The sequence below is a fragment of the Poecilia formosa genome, unplaced genomic scaffold (genome assembly GCF_000485575.1).
Source record: "Poecilia formosa unplaced genomic scaffold, Poecilia_formosa-5.1.2 Scaffold173, whole genome shotgun sequence".
Lineage (NCBI taxonomy): Eukaryota > Metazoa > Chordata > Actinopteri > Cyprinodontiformes > Poeciliidae > Poecilia > Poecilia formosa.
In genome coordinates, this window is record NW_006800112.1 from 1,215,673 (window position 1) to 1,240,056 (window position 24,384).

The 24,384-nt window shown below is 42.4% G+C and overlaps 1 protein-coding gene across 5 annotated transcripts in view; it reads left to right on the forward strand.

Moving 5' to 3' along the window:
• ankfn1a (ankyrin repeat and fibronectin type III domain containing 1a) overlaps nt 1–24,093 on the forward strand; it is an 81,496-nt gene extending 57,403 nt beyond the window's left edge. For 3 of the 5 annotated variants that reach the window (XM_016678078.1, XM_016678081.1, XM_016678083.1), the window contains 14 exons: nt 1,054–1,151; nt 1,697–1,787; nt 4,600–4,707; nt 9,618–9,717; nt 9,913–10,045; nt 12,606–12,722; nt 12,812–13,027; nt 14,104–14,270; nt 14,468–14,639; nt 15,020–15,188; nt 16,288–16,454; nt 20,275–20,497; nt 20,576–20,768; nt 21,025–24,093. In XM_016678078.1, the coding sequence (XP_016533564.1) occupies nt 1,054–1,151; nt 1,697–1,787; nt 4,600–4,707; nt 9,618–9,717; nt 9,913–10,045; nt 12,606–12,722; nt 12,812–13,027; nt 14,104–14,270; nt 14,468–14,639; nt 15,020–15,188; nt 16,288–16,454; nt 20,275–20,497; nt 20,576–20,768; nt 21,025–21,775 (2,705 nt within the window). In that variant the 3' untranslated portion in view covers nt 21,776–24,093. The remainder of the gene's footprint in view (nt 1–1,053; nt 1,152–1,696; nt 1,788–4,599; nt 4,708–9,617; nt 9,718–9,912; nt 10,046–12,605; nt 12,723–12,811; nt 13,028–14,103; nt 14,271–14,467; nt 14,640–15,019; nt 15,189–16,287; nt 16,455–20,274; nt 20,498–20,575; nt 20,769–21,024) is intronic. The other 2 variants (XM_016678080.1, XM_016678079.1) reach the window with 2 other exon arrangements.
• Nucleotides 24,094–24,384: the final 291 nt, after the last annotated feature.

The following is a 24,384-nucleotide window of genomic DNA, read 5'->3' on the forward strand; positions in this document are numbered from 1 at the left end:
GGAAAACATGGCCTAAATTAAACATCCATTAAGTTTGATGACACATTTTCTTTGTGTAATTCTGTAGTTTTCCTAACAGCAAAAACAAAGAGGCTCTCAGACCTTACTGCAGCAGATTAACACAGACTCTAATAAGAAGGGCAAACTTCAACAATGAAAGGATATCAAACTGACTTTTGATTTCCTAAGCAAACCAAAATGTATCATTAACTCTGACAATACCAGACAGGTCATTCAGCTGCAGAACAAAATGATCTGTCTGATATTTTAAATGTTGTTTTCCTTTTTCCATTTACCAAGAAAAGTTATTCTTTTTCATTTAGCAGACATTTAGTGTACTTTGAACCCCAAAACAAACCTCAGAGGCTCATGCAGTCACTTTCCCTGAACTGTTTTTAAGGCAAAGTTTGGTCCAACCAGGCATTTTGGAAAGCTGAATAGTTTTATGGGAGATTAAAGGATTTCTCAAATATGCATGCAAGAATCAAGGCAACACTCTGTGTATTTTTTCAATGAGGGAATAAAATTAAAACATCAGCTTTAACTGACCCTGACCCAACTGACCCTCTAAGGAATAAAAGACTCTCTCTCTCTTTGTGTAGTTTATAAATTCCCAGTTTAGTCCTGGTCGTGGTCAAAACTCCCAGCTTCTCCTTCGTTTGCCGCCTGGAGGCGGTTAACTCTGACTTACGGGGGGGACAGACGTCCTGTAACGTTTCCTTTACTGTTGGATCATTAAAGAGCAAAAACATGCTCGCTGTGAGACTGAGCGGTAAATGTGCTTTGCAGCTGAGCGTCTCCACTGCGCCGAGACAGAAAGTAACAGTCAACGAGCGCTGCAGGCTTCCAGCCAAACAATGAGAAGGTTAATGATGATTTGAGCACCTCAGGAGGAACTATTGATCTGTAATGAAAAGAGAGGCAGTTTGCTGCTATCACCTTCGGCGTAATTAACCATACCTCTCCGTGTGTGTGTGTGTGTGTGTGTGCGTGTGTGCGTGTGTGTGTGCGTGCGTGTGTGCGTGTGTGCGTGCTTTCTCTCTGCGTGTGCAGTGGAGTGGAGCTGCCTGAAGGATTTCTCGCTGCTCGCCGGTGAAATGGTGCTGGATAATCTGCAGAGTCTCAAATGCACCATCAGCAGCCTCTCCACGGTAACAGCAGCATCCTCCTCCCCTCCTCCCTCTGCTCTCTCTCCCACATTAACTATGTTTGCTCTTTTAATGGAGTCGGCGAGAACACGCCGTGCGAAGCCGGCTGAGATATTCCCGCGACGCAAAGAAATGCAGCGTCGCAGCATCTGCTGCAGGACCGCCGCTGGTTGGACACTCGGCACCTGCTGTCTGATCCAGTTTTCAGGCGAAACATGAGATCGCGCAAACACGTTGTCACCGTTTCAACATGCTGCAACAATGATCCAAATACAACCATGTTGTCGCTTGAATTCCTGTTTTAAAGTGACTCTTTAAGGTTTCTCAAAACTGTACATAGAGATTTTAAGCCCAATTCGATCCACTCATAACATATGCAGGTACAATTTGTAGTTACTAACAACCTGCCTTTATCAAGAAACTATCAGAGGCTCAAGTCTTAACATCGATGCCCACCTGGACGCTGTCAATGCAGCAACATTATTTTCAAAACATGGCTGGAGAAATCATTAAAATCCTTGTTTTCTCTGCCTGCTTTTGTGTTTCAGGGTCGGCTTTATTACGTGCGAGTGTCTGCGTACAACATGAAGGGCTGGGGTCCGCCTGCCTCCTCCCTGCCTCCATCCGCCGCTCCGTCCAGTAAGTTCCCCTCACCGAATCAGCTTTTCAAAACGCGGGGTGGGCGACCCTCTCCGTTCGGGTCGCCAGAGATCTTCGGGGTGGGGCGTGACATAAGAGGAGGAAAAAAAAAAAAGAATAAATAAACCAGAAAAAGCATCAGCAAATATTTCGCCAATTTCACCAAGCATTTGCCAGAGATAAAAGGGAGAGACTTTTAGCACCTAAAGCGTAAGGAGGCAGAGTCTGGGGGAAGCACAGTAAGAAAATAAAAAGAAGGAAGGAAGTGTGACCATGACTATTAAAAGTTGTAAAGTTCATAGGCTGGATGTGAAGATGCTCCACTGCCATAGTTTTGTCTGCAAATGAAAAACCCGGGGAGTTTTTCTTTCTTCTTTACAGGAGGCTAAGTGAACTGCGGTCACAGCAGGAGGTGGTTTATACTGTCAAAACTGCAAATGACAAAGCGGCTGAAGCATCATGTTATGAGGCGCTGTGTGTAGCTGAAGCATGGAAATCCATCAGTGAAACATGCTTGAATGTAACATCGAGCTTTGAAAACTCCAACGCTAGATAAAAACAGGAATGCCGCATCTCTTTTATTCTCTGCTTGAGTATTTAACATATTACAGACTGTAACGTTGACGTCATTGTCGACGTTTCCTTCCGATGTCGAAGGCGAATCTGTCTTTTCGTTTTAGTGTATTTGTGTGTTTTAAATTAGAAAAGATGCAGAAAAGCTTTGGTTGCGTATAGCTGACTGGGTGTGGATATTTTCAGAAAGCCGCTCGGGTGGACGGCGAGCGAGCTCTCCGTCTGAATACCAGCGTCAGCAGCGCCGCTTGTTCTGTTCCGAGGTCCTCGGGGTTGGAACATTGGCTCCAGCTCTCCGTCACGACTCCCTTTCTTTCGCGAGCACTTCAGCCTTGAGCTGCGAGAGCGTGTGCGCGCTTCTGCACTCGGTGTGTCTGCAACAGCGGCGGAGGGCAGAGAGTGTGTGGGCGGGTGTGTTTAAATAAGCAGAGTGAAAACACGAGAGCCCCGCATCCATTAACAAGTTCTCGCAAATTCCAGCAACATATTTTCTTCTCTGACGTGTCGATCGGTTTTTCTGCTTCAGAAGTCAGAGACGCAGTTGCGACAAAACAGGGGTCCAAATGTCCGGTCCTGTCTCCCTCTGCGGAAGGTTTCAAACCGCTTGAAGTGATCTGGAAGAATCTCCTGTTCAAAAAGCCTCACTGTTTGCTATATTATTCATTATGCATTTCAGACTTCAGTAGATAAAAGTCCGATATGGGTTGACAAAAAAAAGGTGAAGTCTTCAGGGAACTGCTTATTAATTTGTATGTCTAAAAAGCATTAGTGAAGATATCTTACAGTTGTTTTCATTACAGTTAGAGACATCTAAAATGCATCTGTATGCATCTGAATTATAGCTGAAGATGTCTGGCAGACATGAGAACATCTCATTATAATTGGTACAAAAGCCAAAAATGTTTTCTGAAAAACCCTGAAAGACACTTTACCAAAGACCAAATACATCAGATTGGTATTTGGAGTACTAATACAGACATCTGAAAGTGTCTAATTTTTCACCGTGGATGAGTCACCACAGTAATCTCCTGAATGACATTTTCATCTGAAGAAGTCTGAAAGGCATTTATTTGTTGCTATCAATGAAAGACATCGAGTTTGTTGAATTGTATGAATGATTGGGTGTGAATTTGAACCACATAAATCAACTGAAATTTTGAAAAAAATAAAAAAGTCTTGATTTGTCACTGGAGAGAGTATGTCTGAAAGACATCTGAGTTTTCATTAAGCATCTGGAAGACGTCTGAATTACCACAGAATATGTCTGGCAGACACTGAAGGATGTCTGAAAGATGCCCTCATTTGTCCAAGGACGTTTGGGCTGTATTTTGTCCTTTGAGCCTCATCAGGTTTTGACCTTTCTTTGTACATTCTTTGAGAACTGTTTTGACAAAAACAAACAAAATTACAAACCCGGCGACAAAACAAGCAGTTGAGAAATTTTACTCAATTAAACATAAAAATATGAGCTAAAGACAAGAGCGAGCTTCATAAGAAGATTTCTCTTTTTGTCTTATTGATTCCCAAAGGAATCGTTGCAATAAAAAGTGTACTGGAACCAGCGAGCGTAACAACAGAAACCAAATTCTTTCGATTCATTCCTCCCTACACTGCTGGTCAGGAAAATGCTCCACATATTCAGTCCCTGAGCTTATACCGTTTAATTATTTGTCCTCACCAAAGACTTTTTGAAGGTGAAATTGTCCTCTGATATTCATTTTCTTTCTTTCTTCCTGTGTTTCTTTAATTGTTGAGCGTTCGGATTTTTGTGGGCACTACCTATTATCTTTTGCTTTATCCATTCTTTGGCTGTTTCAAATGTTCTGAGAACTATTTAATCTGAAAAATAACCTGTTTTCGTCCTGCTCTTCAGTTACCTAATCGACATGGGTTTATTTCTACAACTAAGAAATAAACCCATAAATGCATCTGTATTATCGGTGAGGACTCACTCGAGAGCCATCCAGACGACTGCAGCAGAGACAGAAACCTTGACTTACTATCTACATTTCTACACCACATCTTCACATTGTTGTGAAAGATCCATCATAGAGAATGTTAGCGGCCCTCCACTCAGGATACAAACAGCTGCATCTGCTCTGATATTCGTCCTCCGCAGAAAACTGAGTTGTTGTTGTTTTTTTTCTGCATTCTTATCCGAAATGATGCGTGAACCGACCCCACGGCATCACCAATGATGCCGTTATCAGTTTCTCACCACATGCCTCTCCGGTTGCAGACTGGAGGGAGAGCGATGGCCGTGAACCCAGGAGGCGGGGCCACATCGAGGCCATGGAGCGTCTGCTGCAGCAGGTCCGAGCAACGCACACACACTACTGCTGCGGAGGTGAGTCCAGACGACGCTGCTGCTCCGGCACGCGGGAGGGAAAGCTGTGCAAAGTGCTGACGGGCTGTAGAGGGCGCTGTGTGCAGTCTGGTGCGACGTAAACTACGCCCTACGGAAATCAACAACAAAACCAGTTGAAACGATTAAAACTTTGTATCGTTGAGAGAATCTCAACGCCATTCATGGCAACGACAATTTGGTATTTATTCTTAGAAAAATAAGGGCTAACACTTTATTTGAAGGGGTGAGTATTATGTCAAACATGATGTAATACATGAAGGCGTCTGTGTGAATGGTTATGACTGTCATGCAGTGTCACTGTGTAAATAATGACACTTTTAATGCAAGTTTTAGTACAACTTTGCATTAAAAGTGCTATTATTTACAGAATAATGCAAAGTTGGCCATTTTAATGAACTTTTAATGCAAATTTTAGTACAACTTTGCATCAAAAGTGTCATTACTTACCGAATGACACTTCCTCACAGCAGTCATAAGCATTCATGAAGACGCCTTCATGTTCATAACAGGTGCTATAATCATGTTTATGACAGTGTCTTATGCACACCCTGTCAAATAAAAGTTACCAAACAAGGGTAAAAAGTGTATTTTGCTTCAAAACATGCTGAAATGTGTACATATTTGTGTTATTTTCAATGCTGTTTTCCTGTCATTTCCCAAGATGGTTGCTGCTGACTTTTTGGTCCACAGCAGCGTTTTCCAGAGGCTCAAAACAATGTCTGACAAGACACTTAAATTGCCGCTAAAAGCCTCTGACCAACGTTTACATCGCCACTAATTATATATCTGGCAGACACTTCCATTGCCAACAAAGATGTGAGAGGTAAAACTGAGCAAGCCTTGGTCTGTAAGGTCACGTTTACACCAGACACGTGAGACTCAAACTCAGATTTTTGACATGAAAATGACTGGTTATGAGTTTAGAATCTACCTCTGGAATGTGAGTTTGGAAAAAAAAATAATAATTCATATTAATCAGGTAAAAGTGATTTTGAAACTGATATTGAATCCAATCAATTCTTAAACATTCAGATGTTAAATTAAACTTTTCACGCAGAGTTGAATTCCCACCTGGCTTGAGATAAATTATGTTGATAAGGAAGCTGGACTAAGACGCTTTAAGTCTTGATCGTGTCGCACGACCATGGATTGGAGTTGGAAGGAAGCTGGACCAGTAAACTAAGAGCTAATTCGATTGTCTAATAATTGTCATCAACATATTTTAAACATCCGGCAGAATAAAAACTTAAGCAGGAAATCAGTTTCCACTGATTTTCAATATGCACTAGAAGCAGTCATTTTGTCATTTTCACCGCGCATTACCGGCTCTGCAGGTTTAACTCGGCGCTAAACGTCGTGTTGGTGTGGAGGTCCGGCTGGTTGTTATTCCAGCTGTGTCTGCAGCTGTAACGTACACCCGCCGCCCGCATGCTGACCGTTGTATTTACACAGTTTACGCTCCGAGAGCCAAAAATAAATGTGTAAAATTAATTAGCGTGGGCACAAAGAGCCGCTTCAGCAGTGGGCAGCGGTAATTTATGACGCGTGTTTCCACCACTTTCAGAGAACGTCGCATTAATCTGCCCGAGCGCCGGCATCGGTTCTCCGGCTCCGACTCCCAGCTGGTCAACACCTCAACAGAATCGCAGAGAAAACAGCCCTGAACGAACATCAGACGCAAAGTTTAGGAACTATTTTAATCTTGTTCACTTCTGACCCAGCCGGGTTAAAAAACAGTCAGGCTTTGCTTTTCTCCAGTCGGTTCTCAGCTGATTTACATCTATTTTGCTTGCCATTTATCGTATTTGCCTAATTTCAATCAAAAATACATATATATTTTAACATTTTGAGAATTTAAAATGACTTAAAAATTACTCTTGCACATCTTTTATGAGTAAGGCCCCACAATAACTAAAAGATTTTTTGAAAAACCATAGCAATAGAACCAGGTCACCTTGCAGGGGAGATTTTGACATTCAATTTAGAAAATCTTCCTTTTCGCAGAATGTTTTATCAGTGATGGGATGTAAGGTGCTGAAATATCGACAGCCTCTCCTGTAAGGGGAAGCTTAAAGCAATCGGCGCTGTGATCGCTGCTGAACCTTAATTTATGTTTCAGCAATTATTATTTTGACAGATAATGCTTTGTAAACATTTTTTACAAAGGCTAGCACTTTGATATGGACCTCTTCAAATAGTTTATCACATCTATTGTTGATTTTTTTTTCTGTATTTTTCTATTTTTATTCATGAAATTGTAATTAATGTTGCTCTTGTATCTATTGTTGTTTGCTTTATGGGACTACGGAGGGAAGTTTGCATTTTGCTAAATCTTGTATATTTACAACAGTGTTATCCACTCACTAATAAAATCACACAAAAACTTGTTTTAATTTACAACAAGCCTTCTCTCATTGACAGAAATGACAACAATCTTAATAAAGACTAATGGAAATGAAATAATCTGACCTCGCAGCATTCACACATTCCTGCCTCTAGGAAAGGTTTGGTTTGGACCGGGTTTGCTGCTTGAAATAGAAATTCTTTCTTTAGAAAGCATCTCATTTCAGCCTTCATTGCTCAGTAAAAGGTCCCGATAATCAGAGCTCGGTCCAAAGTGAAAATCCGGCTCATTCGGTTGAAAGTCCTCGTTAGTCCTGCGGCTCTCGAGGCTTTCTTCTATCAAACCAATCGAACTGTTTGTTTGATTGCAGGTTTTTCTTAGCAATTTAACTCAGAATAAGACATAATACTCTTTTGTTGTGTTTTTTTTTTCTCGCCCCCCCCAACCCCTCCCCTCCTCTCCACTGATTACACTCTCCAAGCGCTCGCTTGACTTGTTGTCACATCGGTGTTTACAATCAGAGAAAATTGGTTACGAAAAGGTCAGAGCCGCGTGAGGCTGAGGTGAAGCTGCTCTTATTTCGTGCTGTCAGAGGGGGGAGAAAATATGTTGTCTCATTAATCAGCTCCAACCTGAGCTCGATTCTTTATTTATTAGGCGGCGCTCCGCAGTCGGCCGCAGAGTTGTTGTCAGATTATTCTGCTGTCAGACGGCGTTAACCTGCAGCGCTGCAGACACACACACACACACACGCACACACACACATGCAAACAGACCGTTTACAGCTGCTGAATGCTGCTGCTGTTCACAGCTCAGCCAGACTGTAAAACATCAGAGCAGGAGGGACTAAAGCTGCCGCACGGCTCACAGACGCACACCAGCACCGCCGCTGGTTGAAATGGGAACGCAATTTGGCTCTTGAGACTTCCCAGTAGCAAAGGAAAGATATTCAAATCTGTCACATTTTTAGAACATTTGAGCAGAACAAGTGTTTTTCTACCTTTTGCTCACTTTCCAACTTAACAAAAATAAACTCCTTTGAAAAATATGTTCACCTCCTCGCCTGTGGTGGCGCTGGTCCAAGAACCGCCGAAGAAAACGACACAAAAACCTCCCAAAAGACACTGAGCGCAACTTCTTCATGAAATGTAAATAAAAGCAGAGTAGTGTCAGATTGTAGCGGTTGTTGGATGTTACTTTTGTCTTTGACAAAAGACCGCAAGCCATTTACCCTGCTAGCGTTAGCGTCACACATTTGTTTGGGTTTTATTTACCCAGAATGCCCTGCGCTTGACAATCGCATTTGAATTCGAACCGCGCAACCTAGGTTTTTTGTGCCAGACAGTTACCTTTTTTTTGGTTCGCATAACAGTTTGACTTCACATTCCCATCTCCCCAAACAAACCAGAGTTTGATTAAAGCAGACCATTTCCATGAAACACCTGCAGTAGTTTCATGGAAATTAAAGGCCACTTTCCTGAAAATCATAGGTTACTTCACAGAAACGTTCTTGTTATTTTTAACTCTCAAAATCTTACTTAGTTTCTGTTAACATGCTTGTTATTTTCCAGGAATTTACTTTTTTCTTTCTCACTACTCAGAATTTGTTGTATTAGACGTTAACACAATTACTTTTTTGTCCTCTTTGTTTGACATCTCTAGGTTGGTGCTGATGGTTCGTAAAATTAGATAAAAATGTCTAAACTTCACTGCTGAAGAAAGCTCTGAAATACAAGTAAAAAATAGTTTGCAAATATTTCTGAACAGAAAAAAACATATTGATTTTTACATGCCCAGGAGGTGAATCATTCTGTTATCGATTTGATTCATCTACATTTCAAACTTAAAAACAAGGGTTTGGTTAAAAAAACAAAAAAAAAAAACATGATCAACTCTTAGTTTTCTTGATAAATAACATATTTCCTGTTTGCTTCATTAACTGTACTTTATTATTTTCCATTCATTCCTGCAGCTCAGGCTACAGCACGTTCCACAGAAGCAGGAATTCTGCCTTTAATCAGAGGATAAATCCTGTCTTTCCAGCGGAGGACCCGTTCCGGTAGTTTGACCTAAACGCAACAAGCGCGTTTCTTCTTGTCACAGATAGTTTTCACTCTGTGGCAGGATGGAGTTAAACAGGTTCCTGTCGGCAGCCGGGCCGCCGCGCCGCCGGTCACTTCAGGCACGGCATCATGTTTGTAAGCTCCTCGTTTGTTTACAGCCTGATAATTATGCGGCGTGTAATTAGTCAGAGTAAAAAGGCCGCTGCGGTCTGGAGATTGGCATCACCTGAACGCTCCGGCCGGGGGAGGGGTGGGGGGGGAGACGCAGAGGGAACAGAGATAGGAGGAGGAATGAAGGAGATAACTTGAACGTGGGAGAGAAATATGACCGAACCCCTGACCCTGAATTTACGCACGGAAAACTAAAAATCCACCTCAACATTTACAGCATCTGCCAACTGGACTGGATTTACCTGGACGTCACGCTTCGGTCGGTTCTGCCTGAACGTTTTTAAAAACTCGTCTGCTGTTTTTCTCTGTAGACTCGACGAAACTGCAGAACCCAAGCAGGAAGCAGTCCGTCTCCAGAAGCCTCAAGCACCTCTTCAACTCCTCAAACAAGTTTGTGAAGACGCTGAAAAGGTTTGATTCACAGACCCGTAACACCTGAACCCTACGGAAGAGGATAAGGGTCACTAACGACAACAAAAGAAAAAATCTCAGAATTTTGAGATTCATGGCCCTGTTCCTCTTCCATATGAACCTACAGCTGAAGACTGTGAAACAAACAAAAATATAAAATAAAAAAATCCAACACCTGTCCCACGCTGTGTGCAGGGGGATTTACCTGGCTGCTGTTTTCTACCACAAGGACAGCTTACTAGTGACTGCAGAGGAGCAGATTCCCATCGTGGAAGTGGATGATTCCTACAGCAGCTCGCTCATGCAGGACTTCCTCTGGTTCACCAAGGTACGGCCAAGCGGCTGCATCACACCATCCCTCTGAGATGACTCGCTCCACAACCATAAACGCTCAAACTGCATCCTAAATGATTCCAGATTAAGAAATACTACCTCAAACTAATAAATACACGTTTGTTTGGTGTTTTTTACTTTATGCAGACTGTTGAAGGGGAGACACAGCATTTGATTTACAAGGGGTTAAGATGTATTGGAGGGTATTTTAGTAAATCTTGAACACATTTTAATATTTTCCTCCTTGTTTGCTAGCACACACTGTACTTATTATGGCTGCAACTAACTTAATTTTAGTAATGTATTTCTCCATCGATAAAAAGATATTTTTTTAAATTTGCCACTTTCTGAAGATCTTTCTTTTAGCCACTTAAGCCTTTGTATGCAATATTACAAATACAGTAAAAGATGCAAATAAACAAATAACTAAGTTTCTTTTATATATATATATATATATATATATATATATATATATTCTGCAGTTTTGGCTTAATCACTGCTCTGAATATGATCATTTTTTTCAGCAAATTGTCTTATTTTGAGGCTTTTTTTTCTTTTATAAATCATTTAATCAACTCCTAGAGCTAATATTTTATTCACAGTGAGGTTATTGCATCAATTCCCACTTCTATATTCATTAAAATCAACCTTTCAAAACAAACACAGTGCTTCTGCTTATTGTTCACCCCTCTTCTATCTAATTCATTCATCTTTCAGCAGAAACTTTCTAAAATCTTACTTATTCCTTCGGGTTTTCTTAATTCTCTGATGTCATCTCGCAAATCCGGACAAAATGTCAAAGTTTTAGGCTCGACAAATGTCACCGCTAGGTTCCAGGAAATTGTGCTTTAGTCTTTTCAGAGATATGCTGAGCAATTTAAACCACAGAGCAACTGCAGCTGTAATGCTTGTGTTGAGTGGAAAGAAAGCAACATTTACAGCTTTACAGCTCCGAGTCTGACATGGAAAATGACCACTTTCCCCCCTGAAGCCCGCAGAGCACCACAGAGCCCCGAGTCTGAATGAACACCGGCCGTCTGGGCTTTAAAGCTTTGACAGCAACAAGAAGAATAAAGGGAAACGAAGGAGTGTCTGAAGTACTCGCATGGCAATTTGGATAAAGGTTTCTGAGAACATCTTTAATCTAAATAACTGTTTTTATTCCATCTGACTGTCAGAGCTGGAAACGACATTTCTTGGAAGGCAGAGAAAAGTATTGTTTGAAGGAAGTCCATGAAAAGAGCAAGCTGCAGACATGGTAAAAACAATGGCCACCTGCCCCCGTGACTACAAATAGGATGAAGAGCAACAACTCTAAAGAAATGTCTTCCTAGGCTAAAAATAATAATAATAATAATAATAATAATGAACTTTATACAGACATGCTCATCATGAAAAGAGTCCATACTTCTCGCTGAAGCTTAACATCTAAATGCTGATGCTGGAATAACTTGGTGGTTTTCAGTCTGACTCCATCAGTCTTTCAAATTCAAAAATTCTTTATTCATCCCAAAGGGAAATCAAGACATGCTGTATATTTTCTATGACGGTTACATGAAGACTATGGTCAGTGTTGTCCATCGTTTTTTTTTTTACTTAAAGCCGGAGATGCTCCATGCAGGGCCAAAACACGCACAACTCCAAATTGTCCATATAAGATGCAGGAAGTTTTCGTCTTCAGGCTCAGCTTATAGAACATGTGTATTTATAGGTCAGCAAAAAAACAAACAAAAAAAACTTTTCCAAATAGATTTTGGATTTTATATGCATGATGCCGTCTTTCTGCACTAACTGAGAGACGGATGTGGAAACATCGGAATGTTTCCACAGACCGTGAGGAAACATCCCGATGCAGATGCGAACAACGGCAGGAAAACAGCACATTTGGACTCTAGTGTATGTTGGCATGCAGAGGAGTTCATGATCCCCTAAGTCACAGTCGGTGTGAGATGTTTAACTGATACGCTGTGCAGGATGGTGAACTTCGCACGGTTTTGACAGTTCCCACTTGGAAAGGCAGCAATCGTTGCTTTTCTAAGACCACAGCTGATGTCGTTCCTGTTTGGCATTGTGTTACCAGACACTTAACACTAAAAACCTGCCAAGTATTTTTGGTCTAGTTTCTAGTGCAAATATCTTTAGTACATTTTAAATTACACAAAACTACCCTGCAAGTAACTTTTCAGCATGATGTCGGATCTTGTTTTAAGTCAATAATCCCTTAATATTGATGAAAAGTAAGATTTTTTTCATTTATAACAAGACATTTTTCCATTCTTGTATGTGAAATAATCCGCCAGTAGAGCTGGTAATTTCTTTTTACGCAATATTAAGCAATTATTAACTTAAAATAAACTCCTTTGTCCTGCTGAAAAGCTACTTGTAAGTTAGTTTTGTCTTATTTCAAGTGGACTAAGGTGTTTACACCGAAACTACTTGGTAAGATTATATGTTTTTGCAACTCCTGCCTTTACAGAGTGTCCCAGCTAATGGTCATTTCCTCCTAAATTAGCAGTCCCACAGCACAATGACTTGCTCCTGTGTTTGCCCTGCAGCTGTCCTGCATGTGGGAGGATGTCCGATGGCTGAGACAGAGCATGTCTGTCTCCATGTCTTCTTCGTCCACCCTGCAGGCCCGCCATAAGATGCTCATTGCTGCCGCCCAGCTGCAGGTGAGGACATTTAAACCCAGAACCAGCAGGATTTTAAAAAATAAAAACAGCTGCAGTTCTGGTTTAATCTGCTTTATTCGTATGGACAGAACCTTCTTGGAACCCACAACCTGGGCCGGGTCCACTACGAGCCTATCAAGGATCGCCATGGCAACGTGCTGCTCGTGACCATCCGCGACACCGAGAGCCAGCACTCGCTGTTCAGCGGGAGGTGGATGCAGGTGACCAAACTGCAGAGCCAGAGGAAGTCCCTGTCCACGCCGGAGGAGCCGTACGCGCTGGACATCCTCATCATCACCATGCAGGTGAGGAAGAACGCAGCAAAAACACAACATCTCACCAAGTGTTTTGTTTTGTTTGTTTTTTGGGTTGTGGTTTTTTTTGTCTAGATCCTAGTGCAGATAGAAATTAGACAACGCTAATATAAAAGTTACTTTTCAGCAAGATATAGGAGCCTGTTTTAAGTCAATAATTCCTTAATATTGCTTTAAAAAGAGCTTTAAAAATATTGCTTTCCATATGAGTTTGGAAACATTTTTGTGCTCTTACCATGGTTGGGACAGGTGTAATGAGAGACGAGATGAAACGAGACATGAAACAGCTAGTTATTTTTTTTAATCTTTTGAACAGGAACGAATGTAAATAAAAAATTTTTAGTTACTTTACAGGGGTAAGAGGGACAGTATTATGCATTTTATATGCAATAGTGCCATTTTATATCACAATCAAGTAACTATGTTACCTTGAGTTATAAAAATATACCTTAAAAGAAAGTTGACGTTGTAATTTAGCAAATTGAAACTGGGCCTCTGTCTCATAAAAAATTCCTGCTCTTCAGAAAGTCATCACAACAGTGCTCCTCTATTAACCCTTTTACAACATTTTCACCAGCATTGCACAGAGAAGTAGCTCATGTAATGAGCTCAGAAGATGTGCAGTTCCATCAGGTGTTTGCTGATTGTTGCTGGCTAGTCTGAAGGAGCGTAGCGGGGCAGTGGCTGCGGAGGGGTGCTCCGTGAGGCACTTGGTCCCCCACAAGCATTTTGCACAGCTGAATGGTTGCCACTGGAGATAAAAGGGATAATCAAACATTCAAGAAAGAATTAAAACAACACTACAAATATGTTTTTGATGAGGGAATAACATCACAATGTGATGCAAAGCTCAAAAAAGTCAATTTTACACGATACTGCCCCTTTAAGAGATTTTCCAGAGAGTTAAAGATGGAAAAGAAGATACGAGGTGAATCAATGTGTGTGTGCTTGGAGGATTAGTTTCCTTATCATAGCCAGGGTTTCAAAACTCTCCAGTCCATCTGTCTTTGGTGGTTAAAGATTTTTTATTTTTATTTTTTTTCTTTTGCTTCCTCCTGACCCTGCAGGACATCCTGGCGTACCAGCGGCGCAGCACCCACCGCCTCGCCCCTGGCCTCTACCTGGGCTACCTGAAGCTCAGCAGCTCCGTGGACCAGATCAAAGTGCTGGTGTCCCAGCGGGCCCCCAACATGCTGTGCCACACTCGGATCCGGGACAACGCCAACGTGTCCAGGTTCCCTCTCTCTCTCACACAGACAATAAAACTCACCATTTGTGGGGGGGGTTTTTTGGGATGCTGACATTTTGTTTAAGACCGTAAGTCATTTTTTGACTCTGCAACCAGAGGAGGCAAAGAGACCGAACTGCATTTCCCACAATGCACCTGCAGGTAATAAATGTAAGGTAACCATCTCCTGTGCGCTCCTTCAGGGAGGAGTGGGACTGGATCCAAACGCTGGTGGCCATGGGGGAAAAACGACGCAGCGAGGAGGACGAGGAGGAGGCGGAGCCTCAGCCAGAAAGCCACGCCCCTCTGCTGTACTACGAGCTGCAGACGGCCATCAAGTCGCTGCTGAAGCACATCAATGTCCCTCTGCACCAGGTATGCTCACCTGCACAGCCTCAGATTGTTTTACACAGCAGCAGCGCCCCCTAGGTGTGACACCTGTGCATTCCATCTGGAAAGGTTGAACACTCTTAAGACAGGCAGGAGAGGAGCGGACAAAAAATTTTTTTTTAATTATTCAAATGGATTAATTGTTTATTGTAATTAACAAAGTTACCAGTCAATGTCAAAACTTAAAGAGGAATGCACAAAAAATAAACAGAGGAGGGAAAAAAAATAAAATAAATAAATCTATATAATAAAACAGAAAAATATAAAAGTAATTAATTAACTATTAACAACAGACATCACCATGAATGTATGGATGTTCTTTCATGGTTCCCATCATGTTCCCGTATGTTCACACACACACACAGGCCCGCCACTTCCGTCTCTACAGTCTGGAGGTGGTGGAGATCGGCCACGGCGTCTCCTTCCTGCTGCTGCTGCCCCCTGCTGATGATGTCTGCTCCGCCCCCGGCCAGTCCAACCCCTACGCCCCTCTGTCAGGGTTCCTGCACCTCCCGCTGCAGATGTTTGAGCTTGGTAACTACGCACACTGTTTCCCTCTCTGCAGCACGCAGAGCCCGACGTCTCACACACACACACACACACACACACACACACACTTCATGGACGTGAAGCAGATGTCGCTCTAAAATCTCTTCCGATCTTTTTCTGAATCATTTTTACTTGTACACTCTTCTTGTCAAACAAGAGATCCTTTGAACATCTTCGCTTCAGAGGGACTGTCCCAACATCTCTGGAACGATTTGCACCGTATGTCAGGACGTTGGGATAATAAATCAGATGATGTAGTAGAGGCTTTAAACCTTTATGGCATTAAATAAAAAAAAAAAAGTCAAAGCTAACTGAAAAATAAGTCGTATTTCATTAAAACCAAAAGTTAGAGGCTGAATCTGCATCTGTGTGTGCGTGTGTGCTGCTCTGCATGTAGAGAGAGAGCATATTGTGCAGTGTGTGTGGGTGTTATTACCACGTTCGTGCGTGTGTGTGTTGAGGGGGTCAGCAGAGAGGCCGTCCTGCTGGAGCCTGCAGGCTGATTTAGTGCGTCTGCTGCTACAAACACAGCTTGGTCTGTCCTCGACCCGTGGAGCGGCTCCAGCGCCGCCGAAAACCACGTCGTCCACGAAGGACGGAGCCGTCTGCAGGACGAGCTCCGGCCGCCGCTCACTGTATCTGTTACTGATCGGTTTAATCATGGCGATCAGCTCCGACTGCATGCCGCTCAAGAGAATAATGATGGCAATAAGGTGGTTGGTCATTTATTTAATCCTAGAAACAGTTAAAGATTTTTTTTTTCGTTTATTTTGCTGGGTGTATTGTTTGTTTTTAGGGAACAATGGCATTCCAAAAAGGCACTTGAGCATTTGAGTTTACGCTCAAGGGCTGCGGGACAGGCAGTGACCAGGAACCTTCATCAAAAAGAGATTATATGGAGCTGTGGTAGTGCCAAAAAAATATCCAAATTAATTTATATTCCATCCTCATTCTCTATGAAACTACAACAGCTGCTGTGATGCCTAAACTTTTCCTGCCTAAACTTTTTCTGCATTTTTTAAAAAATGAAAAGCGTTTTATTTTTAGTCCAATCCAGACTAAAAACTCTTGTTTCCCATCTCAGTTCACTTCTGCACCTACAAAGAAAAGTTCATCGGTCTCTACTGCCGCCTGTCCTCCGTTCTGGACCTGGACGCCCTGATTACCCAGCAAGCACTGCGGGAGGCCATCACGGACGGCGAGTTGACGAGTGCCAGATCCCGACATCAGCTCATCCTGGACTACATCCAGGTGAGAAAACCAACCACCTCCTTTCCGACGGCTAACACGTTTTTTTTTTTTTCCTAAGCTTTTCAGGAAGCAACTCTCTGAGGTGAACATCTGTAAAGACAACAGGACGCATAAATAAACTTTTGTTTGTTTTTTGTTCCCATCAAAAACATCTTTGAAATGTCAAAAGTGCTTCTGCCGTAAAAATCTCATCCAATAAATGGCGAGTATTTTTCTCCTCATTTGAAGATTCTTACCGAGGAGCTGCCCGCCACTAATGGAGGCCGACCACAAAACCTCAGCAGTGCTCTCCAAACACAGAGCGAGTGACACCATCTGTCTGCTTTCTGTAAGGCTCGGAAAAAATGGACTCTGACCACAGAGAAGCTGGGATAAATAACACGAATCGCACCGCAGGGGGGGAGCCGCTCTGTACCGTCAGAGTTCAGATCTAACAAATCGAACTGAAAAACTGTTTGGATGTTTCAGACAAGAGAGGAAAAAAAATGTGTTAGCTCACAAGGTTTTTGTTTTATCCTGCCATAATGAAGTCAATTATTTAGGTGTCAGATTTCTTCTTAAAAAAATATATAATTGATCACCTTCAGGACAGCAAACAAAAAGCAGCAAAGCTTCAGATATACAAGAGGAAGCAACAAAAATCATCTGGAGTGACTCTGCAGGATGATTTATATCAAAAAGACAAAATAATTATATATACCGCTCTTTTCATCAGAATTAAACTTTAGCTCTCCAACCATAATGAACCAATAGAACCCTGTGTTCAAATCAGCCAAAGCTGGTTGGTTTGTGATGCCACAGAGATTTCCACGTCTCTCTGGCAACAGAGAATCATCATAAAGGAAGAGATGAAGTAACTGATTAAATGATGAGAGGCCGATGTGAACAGGAGTACTGCTGAAAAGCATCGCTGTATATATATATAAAAATAAGACCCAGACAAGTTTCAAATATTAAATTACAAGTTAAGATTTAAAAAAATCTCACTATTCTAACTAGTTTTAAAATTGGGTTTCTGTGGAGTATTTATTAGCGGTCTGTATCTTACCTGTAGAAGATCAAAATTGTTTTTATTTGTTTGTTTGTTTTATTAGAGTTTGTAGAAAGAAGAAAATACAATCTAATTCTGGAAAAATGCGACAGAGCCAACTTATAAACACCGAGGTATTTTATACAGTCGATACAAACCTAAAACACATCTTTCACAAGGTCGTTGTTTAGTTGCCGTGTAACTCGCCTCACCTGCGGTGAGGCTGCTGATAATATGAATCCTCCTAATTATCTCTTTCTTTTATCTTTTTCTGCCACACACACAAAAACAAAAAAAACATTCGGCCAGCTTGGGGCTCCACAGCACAACTCAGTAATTAAGCAGCTCGCTGAGAGTACAGCTTCAATTCTGATCCTGTGAAATATTCTGAAAACTTTTTGACTCAAATCAACTTGAATAAACATCAAACAAAAAATATTTTTTTGCCAACTATCTCCCAGTGTATCTCCCGCTTCTATGGGATTCTCTTTTCCAGGATTAAATATTTTTCACAAAGTGACCACTTAAAAGCTAAAGTTTTTATGCCCGTCTCTGTATTCCTGTTTGGTGAAGAGTGATGCTGCGGGCCCACCGTCCTTATGCTGAAAAGGATGAAATTTCCATAGGAATTACCCTCTCCTTTGAGCACGAGTCTTGTGTTACTCTGCAGCTTCTTCTTTCTTGAATTAAAGCAATTCCTTAATCCTAAATTTCTACATTAATGTGTAAAGTTGAACTCCTCAGACGGAGACAGATACCGAGGAGTCTGCGAGAGCTGCTGAAGCTGCAGAGCGACAATTGAAACCTCAGCAGATCTGCGGTTTAAATCACGAAGCTGCTGTCAGTTTAATCTGCTGCAGATGGAAACTTAAAGACTTCCACGGCTCCGTTTTCTTCCCAAGCTGCAAAAGAAAACTTTTTTTTTTATCTGTGTGGTGGAATCTCCAGGAAATCTCTTGTTTGTTGTCATCCCACTGCAGCCTGTCTGCGTTTTAGCAGAACAGAGAGCCAAGAAGATCAAATGTTGCTGGCGCTGGAGCTCCAGCGCTGAGAGGTCCAATATCTGACGGACAGATGCAGATCCATCTCAAACCGAAACCAGAAATAACACAATACATAAAGAAAGAAGCAGAAATGATCAAAAAGACAGAATCAATGTGATCGATTATGTAAAAATAGTTATCAATGTCAAATGGCGACAAAAATAAACTATTTTAAAGCAAAACCAACTTAGAAAAAGGTTACAAAAATATTTTTGAACAATTTTTTTTAAATAATACATAAAAACCAAGAAAAAAAAGCTTTTACAAGAGTTTTAAAAAAAGTATGAAAAGACACTACATACTAAACAATCCATCCAGCATCTGAACTTTAAATCAGTAGCTTTTCCACAACCACATTGTCTCGGTTGGATTCTCCAAATTTCCTACTGAGGTTAACCAAAACAGCGTGATGAGACTGTGAGGGAGAGTCAGAGAATAATTGTAGATTTTTAATGTGACACAACAAATTATCTGATCCACATGGAGGAGTTGTGTGTTATCCTTAAACATCCAGCCTCTTCTGCAAAGGAGCTTCTTCGTGTGTTTTTTTGTCTTGTGACTCCTAGTCTGTTTTACTTCTTTCCCATCACTCTGTTTTGGGACCATAGTGATAAGAAAATCAAACCTAGAACATCGGTATAAGTACCTCGAAAGTTGTCGTGGACAGAACCTAGTCCAACTATTTGCAAATATCCATAATCTCAAGACAGTGTTTGATACATAGTAGTAAAAATATCATTTTGAGTAATAATTTCGTGATTAATCATCACAAACCTGTCTTGGGATCTCAGTTCTTCTGGCAGTACGGAACAATTTAGACTCAGACACTCAAAAAGTCTTTTTCAGGTTTTTCTGTCAAAGGAGATGGAGACACAAAGCAAAAAAGACTTTCGAAAAATAATGTAGTCTAAGCAAGGGCTTTTTTTTTTTAACCCAGATACAAGAAACCTGGAATTGACTTCTCAAATCTCCAAAGACCTCACCTTTTTCAGTGGATGAGGTCAAACAATGTTCAGCAAGTTACTCCAGTGTGTTCAACCCAGCACATCTTGCTGATGCCAACACATTCTGTCCCCACGCAAGCCAAGGTTCAATTTTTATCGAAAAATGGGGCCACAACAGAGTTCACTCGGCATTCAGAGGCAGAAACCCAGGGACGGTCGTCAATGTTCATTAACCATCTTAGCGTGGAATTTACTTTTTTTTCACAGGATTCTGACATTACACACATCAACGGTACAGGTGAAGGAAAAAGGTCTAGGTGCTTTCTAAATCCAGTTTGGACTCACAGTTGCTCCTCTCTAAAGTTTTGGAGTCTGCTTGCTTTTTGTGCTTAAAGAGTGGTCCTCCAGGTTAACTTAGTCTGGTCACTTTCTATGCAGACCGTGATCACTCACTTGGATAGGTTTGGTCAGTGAGAGCTTTTTAGATAAATCAATGCTTGTAATTAAGACAGCTGATGCATTTCCTTTGTTCCTGACAGAGAAGTGTCAGAAGGGTTCATTGCCCCACCGGTACTACGAATGCACAACACCAACTGTCAAGCATAGCGATAAAGGGATCGCGATTGGAGGAAGTTTTCCAGTCAGAATACTTGTGCACCTTTGCTTCTATTGAGCTTACTATGAATTCTTCTTTATACAAATAATTCCAAAGTCACGGTCAATCTCTGGATAGTTTGGCGTGTGCTATGTTAAGACTACGATGTTCCCCAGTGTCCTATTTGCTTGTCCTTTCGTCTCTGCAGCAGCTGGATGAGATGCGGCGCGACCTCCGCTGGATAACGGACGCCCTCCAGTACGCGCGCTACAAGCAACCCCGTGGCGGTGTCCTCATCACCTGTCTGGTGGACGCCAGTGCTTCAGAGAGTGATTCTGGACAGCAGAAGACTGACTCCACCTCCTCCACAATGGACTACATGCCTACACCCTCCCCGTCGCCAGAGCTCCGGCAGAGGAAGGCCATCAGTGGTGCGTATGAAGATTTTCCTCTTAAAAGCGGACTCAAAGCACCTTCAGAGATTTTTACCCTGAACGTCTGTCTGACAGACTCTCTGCTCGGCTCAGATGAGGATGGCTCCTCTGAGGTGTTCCTGCCCACCGACAGCGACTATGACTCCAGTGACGCCCTGAGCCCCCGCGAACTAGATCTGCTCTACTCCCCAGCTTCAGATCTGTCCCAGCAGGTCATGCACTCGCTAGGCGGAAGCGCCCCCGACGTCCTGCAGATCCACGAACTCAGGTAACGTTAAACACTTTGGAAATTCAGACACTAAAATCCTCTCCTCCAGTTTTGGACTACAATACCGCCTCAAAAGAAGAAACCAAACATACCGGCTTTTCTACTGGCTTTACTTCTCTCAGAAAAGGGGAATTTAGTAGTTTGATTCCATCCATCCATTTTCTTCTGCTTACCCGGGGTCCGGTCACAGAAGTAGCAGGCTAAGCCGAGTGGCCCGGACTTACCTCACCTTTAATCTGATTTCTCTCTTTCTCAGGTACAGTATTTGCCCACCGACAGACTTCCCTGTTTCCACTCCCAGGAAGGATCCTCTCCTACCTACCTCCACTTCTCCATCTGCAGATCTCTCCCTCCCCACCTCTCCTAACCCGCCATCTCGCTGCAGAACCCTGCCTACATCTCCCTCCCTTCCCTTGTCCCCCATGTTCTACAAAGATCTCCCCATGTCGTCCCCCCTGTCCCCGGCTCTGTCCGACACCACCAAGACTTTTGAGGGCCTCTCACTTACTAAGGAGGGCCCAGCCCCTCTGAGGGGTCTTGCCAATCCACCGGCCAAACGCAAACTGCTCTCAAGGAGCCACCGGGGGCAGTATTTCAGCGGACCCCAACGCTGGCTCCGGGGCCATAGTGGGGAGAGTCTCACTGGGTCTTTATCGGAGGGCGTTTACACCAGGCAACTGGACGCCGACCTAACTCCACTGGGGGACCCACCCTCACCGCAGGGCCACACCTACGTAAGCCACGCCTCCTGCGTCCTGGAGAATCGTAAAGCCCGGCACCGGGAACAGCGGCCCCACGTTCGCAGGATCTTTGTGGAGCCCTGCAAGGATGCATCGCCGAGTCGGGAGGAGGAGGAGACTGTAACGGCCGCGGGAGTGTCAGTGGTTGTAGCACAAGCAGAGTCTGGAGAGGAGGGGGAGGAGCCGGAGGGAGCCACTGCCCAGGAAGTGGACTCAGACGACCAGACAAACGCGCAGGTCTCAGAGATTCTCAGCAGCACACTGTAGAGGTGAAGCGCGTTGTTGGACAACGGACGTTACATGGACATTAAAGCCACTGCAAACGACTGAGTCGTCTGTGTTTTTACCTCATGACACCAGCAGTCCTTGCATCCAGCAAGGACTCGCATCCTCTCCTTCAGCAACACGTCACAGCTGAAAGCTGCGATAAAACCTTCATCCAGTTTATGGCTTATTGTATTAAATCTAAAGGTCAGAGTCTCACTGTATTCACTCCCCATCAAAATCAGCTCAGATTGGATCATTAAACCCCTCCTCACAGGCCTTTGTGCAAAGAAATCCAGTGATTAGAGGCACATTCAGCGACATGTAAGTAAGGTCAGCATGTAAGGCTGCAGTTCACAAATTATGGGCTCGGCAACAACTGAAATTGTGAGATTACAGAGACCCCTAAGACGTGGGATGGAGGATTTTCCACATCTTGACATCAAAGTTTGTGCTCTAACAGAAATCAATGACCAACAATGATCCATCGGTGCTAATTCTGAGTGAATCCGAATAATTTGAACAGTTTCAGACTATAAAGTAAAACTGAGTCTGTGGATAGCCTGTTTGTTTGCAGGTTTTAGATCAATTTATCCTTCCATAAATCCTTTTCATTACAGTATACCATTAGATTCCTGGCCGTTCCATTGATTTCTCTTCTGCATTTCAAACAAAGATCACGTCACGATCAGGTTAACAGCTATTTGTGCTTTTTGCTCGTACAACAAACCCTAATTGCAGCAGTGCAATTAGCTCTGCATGATGGTTTAGCTCTTCTGACTGTTGCATCATGAAAAATAGCATCACGACGGCTGACAAACCACTTTGTCCTTTACTGCTGGCTTGTCACAGTCTTGTTCGCTGCACGTAAAACCAAACACAGAATTTAAACAGATGCATCCATCTTTGGGTTAACTACCAAATTTTCTTCAGTGGTGTTTTGGCAGCAAATGTAAAGGAACAACGTACTTCAGAGAGTCTGACCTAAATGTTTTCCTGAAATTGGGGTATGAAATAAAGTTTAAGCACATTCTCTCCTCGCAGTGTTGGTCTTGATGATTTGTCCGCTACTCTGTGGATGTTTTTAATGCGACGCAGAGTCGTCATTCGCCAGGACAGCCTAAGCACGAACCTCTTCTTTCCACAAGAACGTCTGTGATACACTGAAACCATCGTCCTCGAAGCTGAACTTTCCGACTCAAAGAGCAACCCTCCCATCCGGATACCAGATTGGTTTCAAGTTGCTGGTTCAACTCCACCAAGCCTCAGAACCAATGGCATCGACTGTTACAGATAATGATTAATGCAACCAAGAACCCAGGCACTGCACCCCCTTCAGGACGTTTGCATTGTGACCCTTCAGGTCACCCAGGAGAACAACTGGAGAAAAGAAAAATAAATAAATAAAAGAAGAAGAAGAATACATTTCCCCCGGTTCAGTTTATCTGTAAAAGATTCCAGTATTCCCCCTCGTCCTCAGCATGAACTGAATGTAGGTTTTGACCCGTTTGTGACGATTCAATCGGTTGTTCTGAGCTGCTCGGATGTTTCAGTTAAAATTGGAAAAAAGAAAAAAAAAAAAAAAAAAAAAACAAATCTATGTGTATATATTCTTACAAACAGATCGAACACCAGAGTCTTTATCACATGAAGTATTTTTTTATTCCTAAACCTAAAGATGGAATGTGGCCTGAGCTGTATTTTTGTCAGCATGATGTAGACCGTAGTCTTTGTTTTATTGGACTGACGCTTTGTGTCCGGTTTGTGCCTCGTTCGGGTCCGGCAGTACGGTGACGTGCGTTCGGATCCCTCTGGTCCCTGTTCTGCTTTACTCTTGATTACTGTTGTGTTTTCTGTTCTCTTTTTTTTCCGGGGTTTTTTAATAATAATTTAATTTTTTGTAAACCAACGTGAACCAAATCCTGCACCCGTTTTTCTTCGTAATGTTGGGGAAGTGATGACATGTGGACCTGCCTGAACATGCACACGTTCTTAACATGTATGCACAGTATTTTGAAACAGCGTTTTTTCTAACGTTTGCACATTCTGATTATGGAATAAAAGCTAATTGAATATTTGATGCAACAGGGCATTAACTGTGGCAGCTTCCGTTTATTCTGAAGGCTGGTCCCGGAAGGACCGACGGCGGAGACGTATGGAGTATTAACTTGTGAGTTTGGTCATGTTTGAATGTGTTACTAGTGAAGTGTCAGAGTTCAGCTTTACAACCAGACATGCACTATATGTACTTACTTGTTTCTGCTGCAGGTATCTGTACTTTTCTTGGCATTTATCAGTTTTTGCTGAAATAAACAAAAAAAAACTATAAAAAAAAAATCATGGTGCAGTGTATTCTGTGTTTTAGAGAAGCTAAATAACGGACAAGTGACCAAAAACCTGCATGCCCATTTATTTGTTCTATTGAAATATGCTTTAAATATTCATTTTTAAAATGCTAAAAGTGAGTAAAAAGATTATTTTTCTTGCTGATAAGGAAGATTTTTGCCTTCCATTGCCACTACCTGCCATGAGCCTGGAGGTATTTTTTAATTTGGGGTTAAAAATCATTGTTTTATCAATTAATTAAAACTGCCGTTAGTCTGGATCGGTTT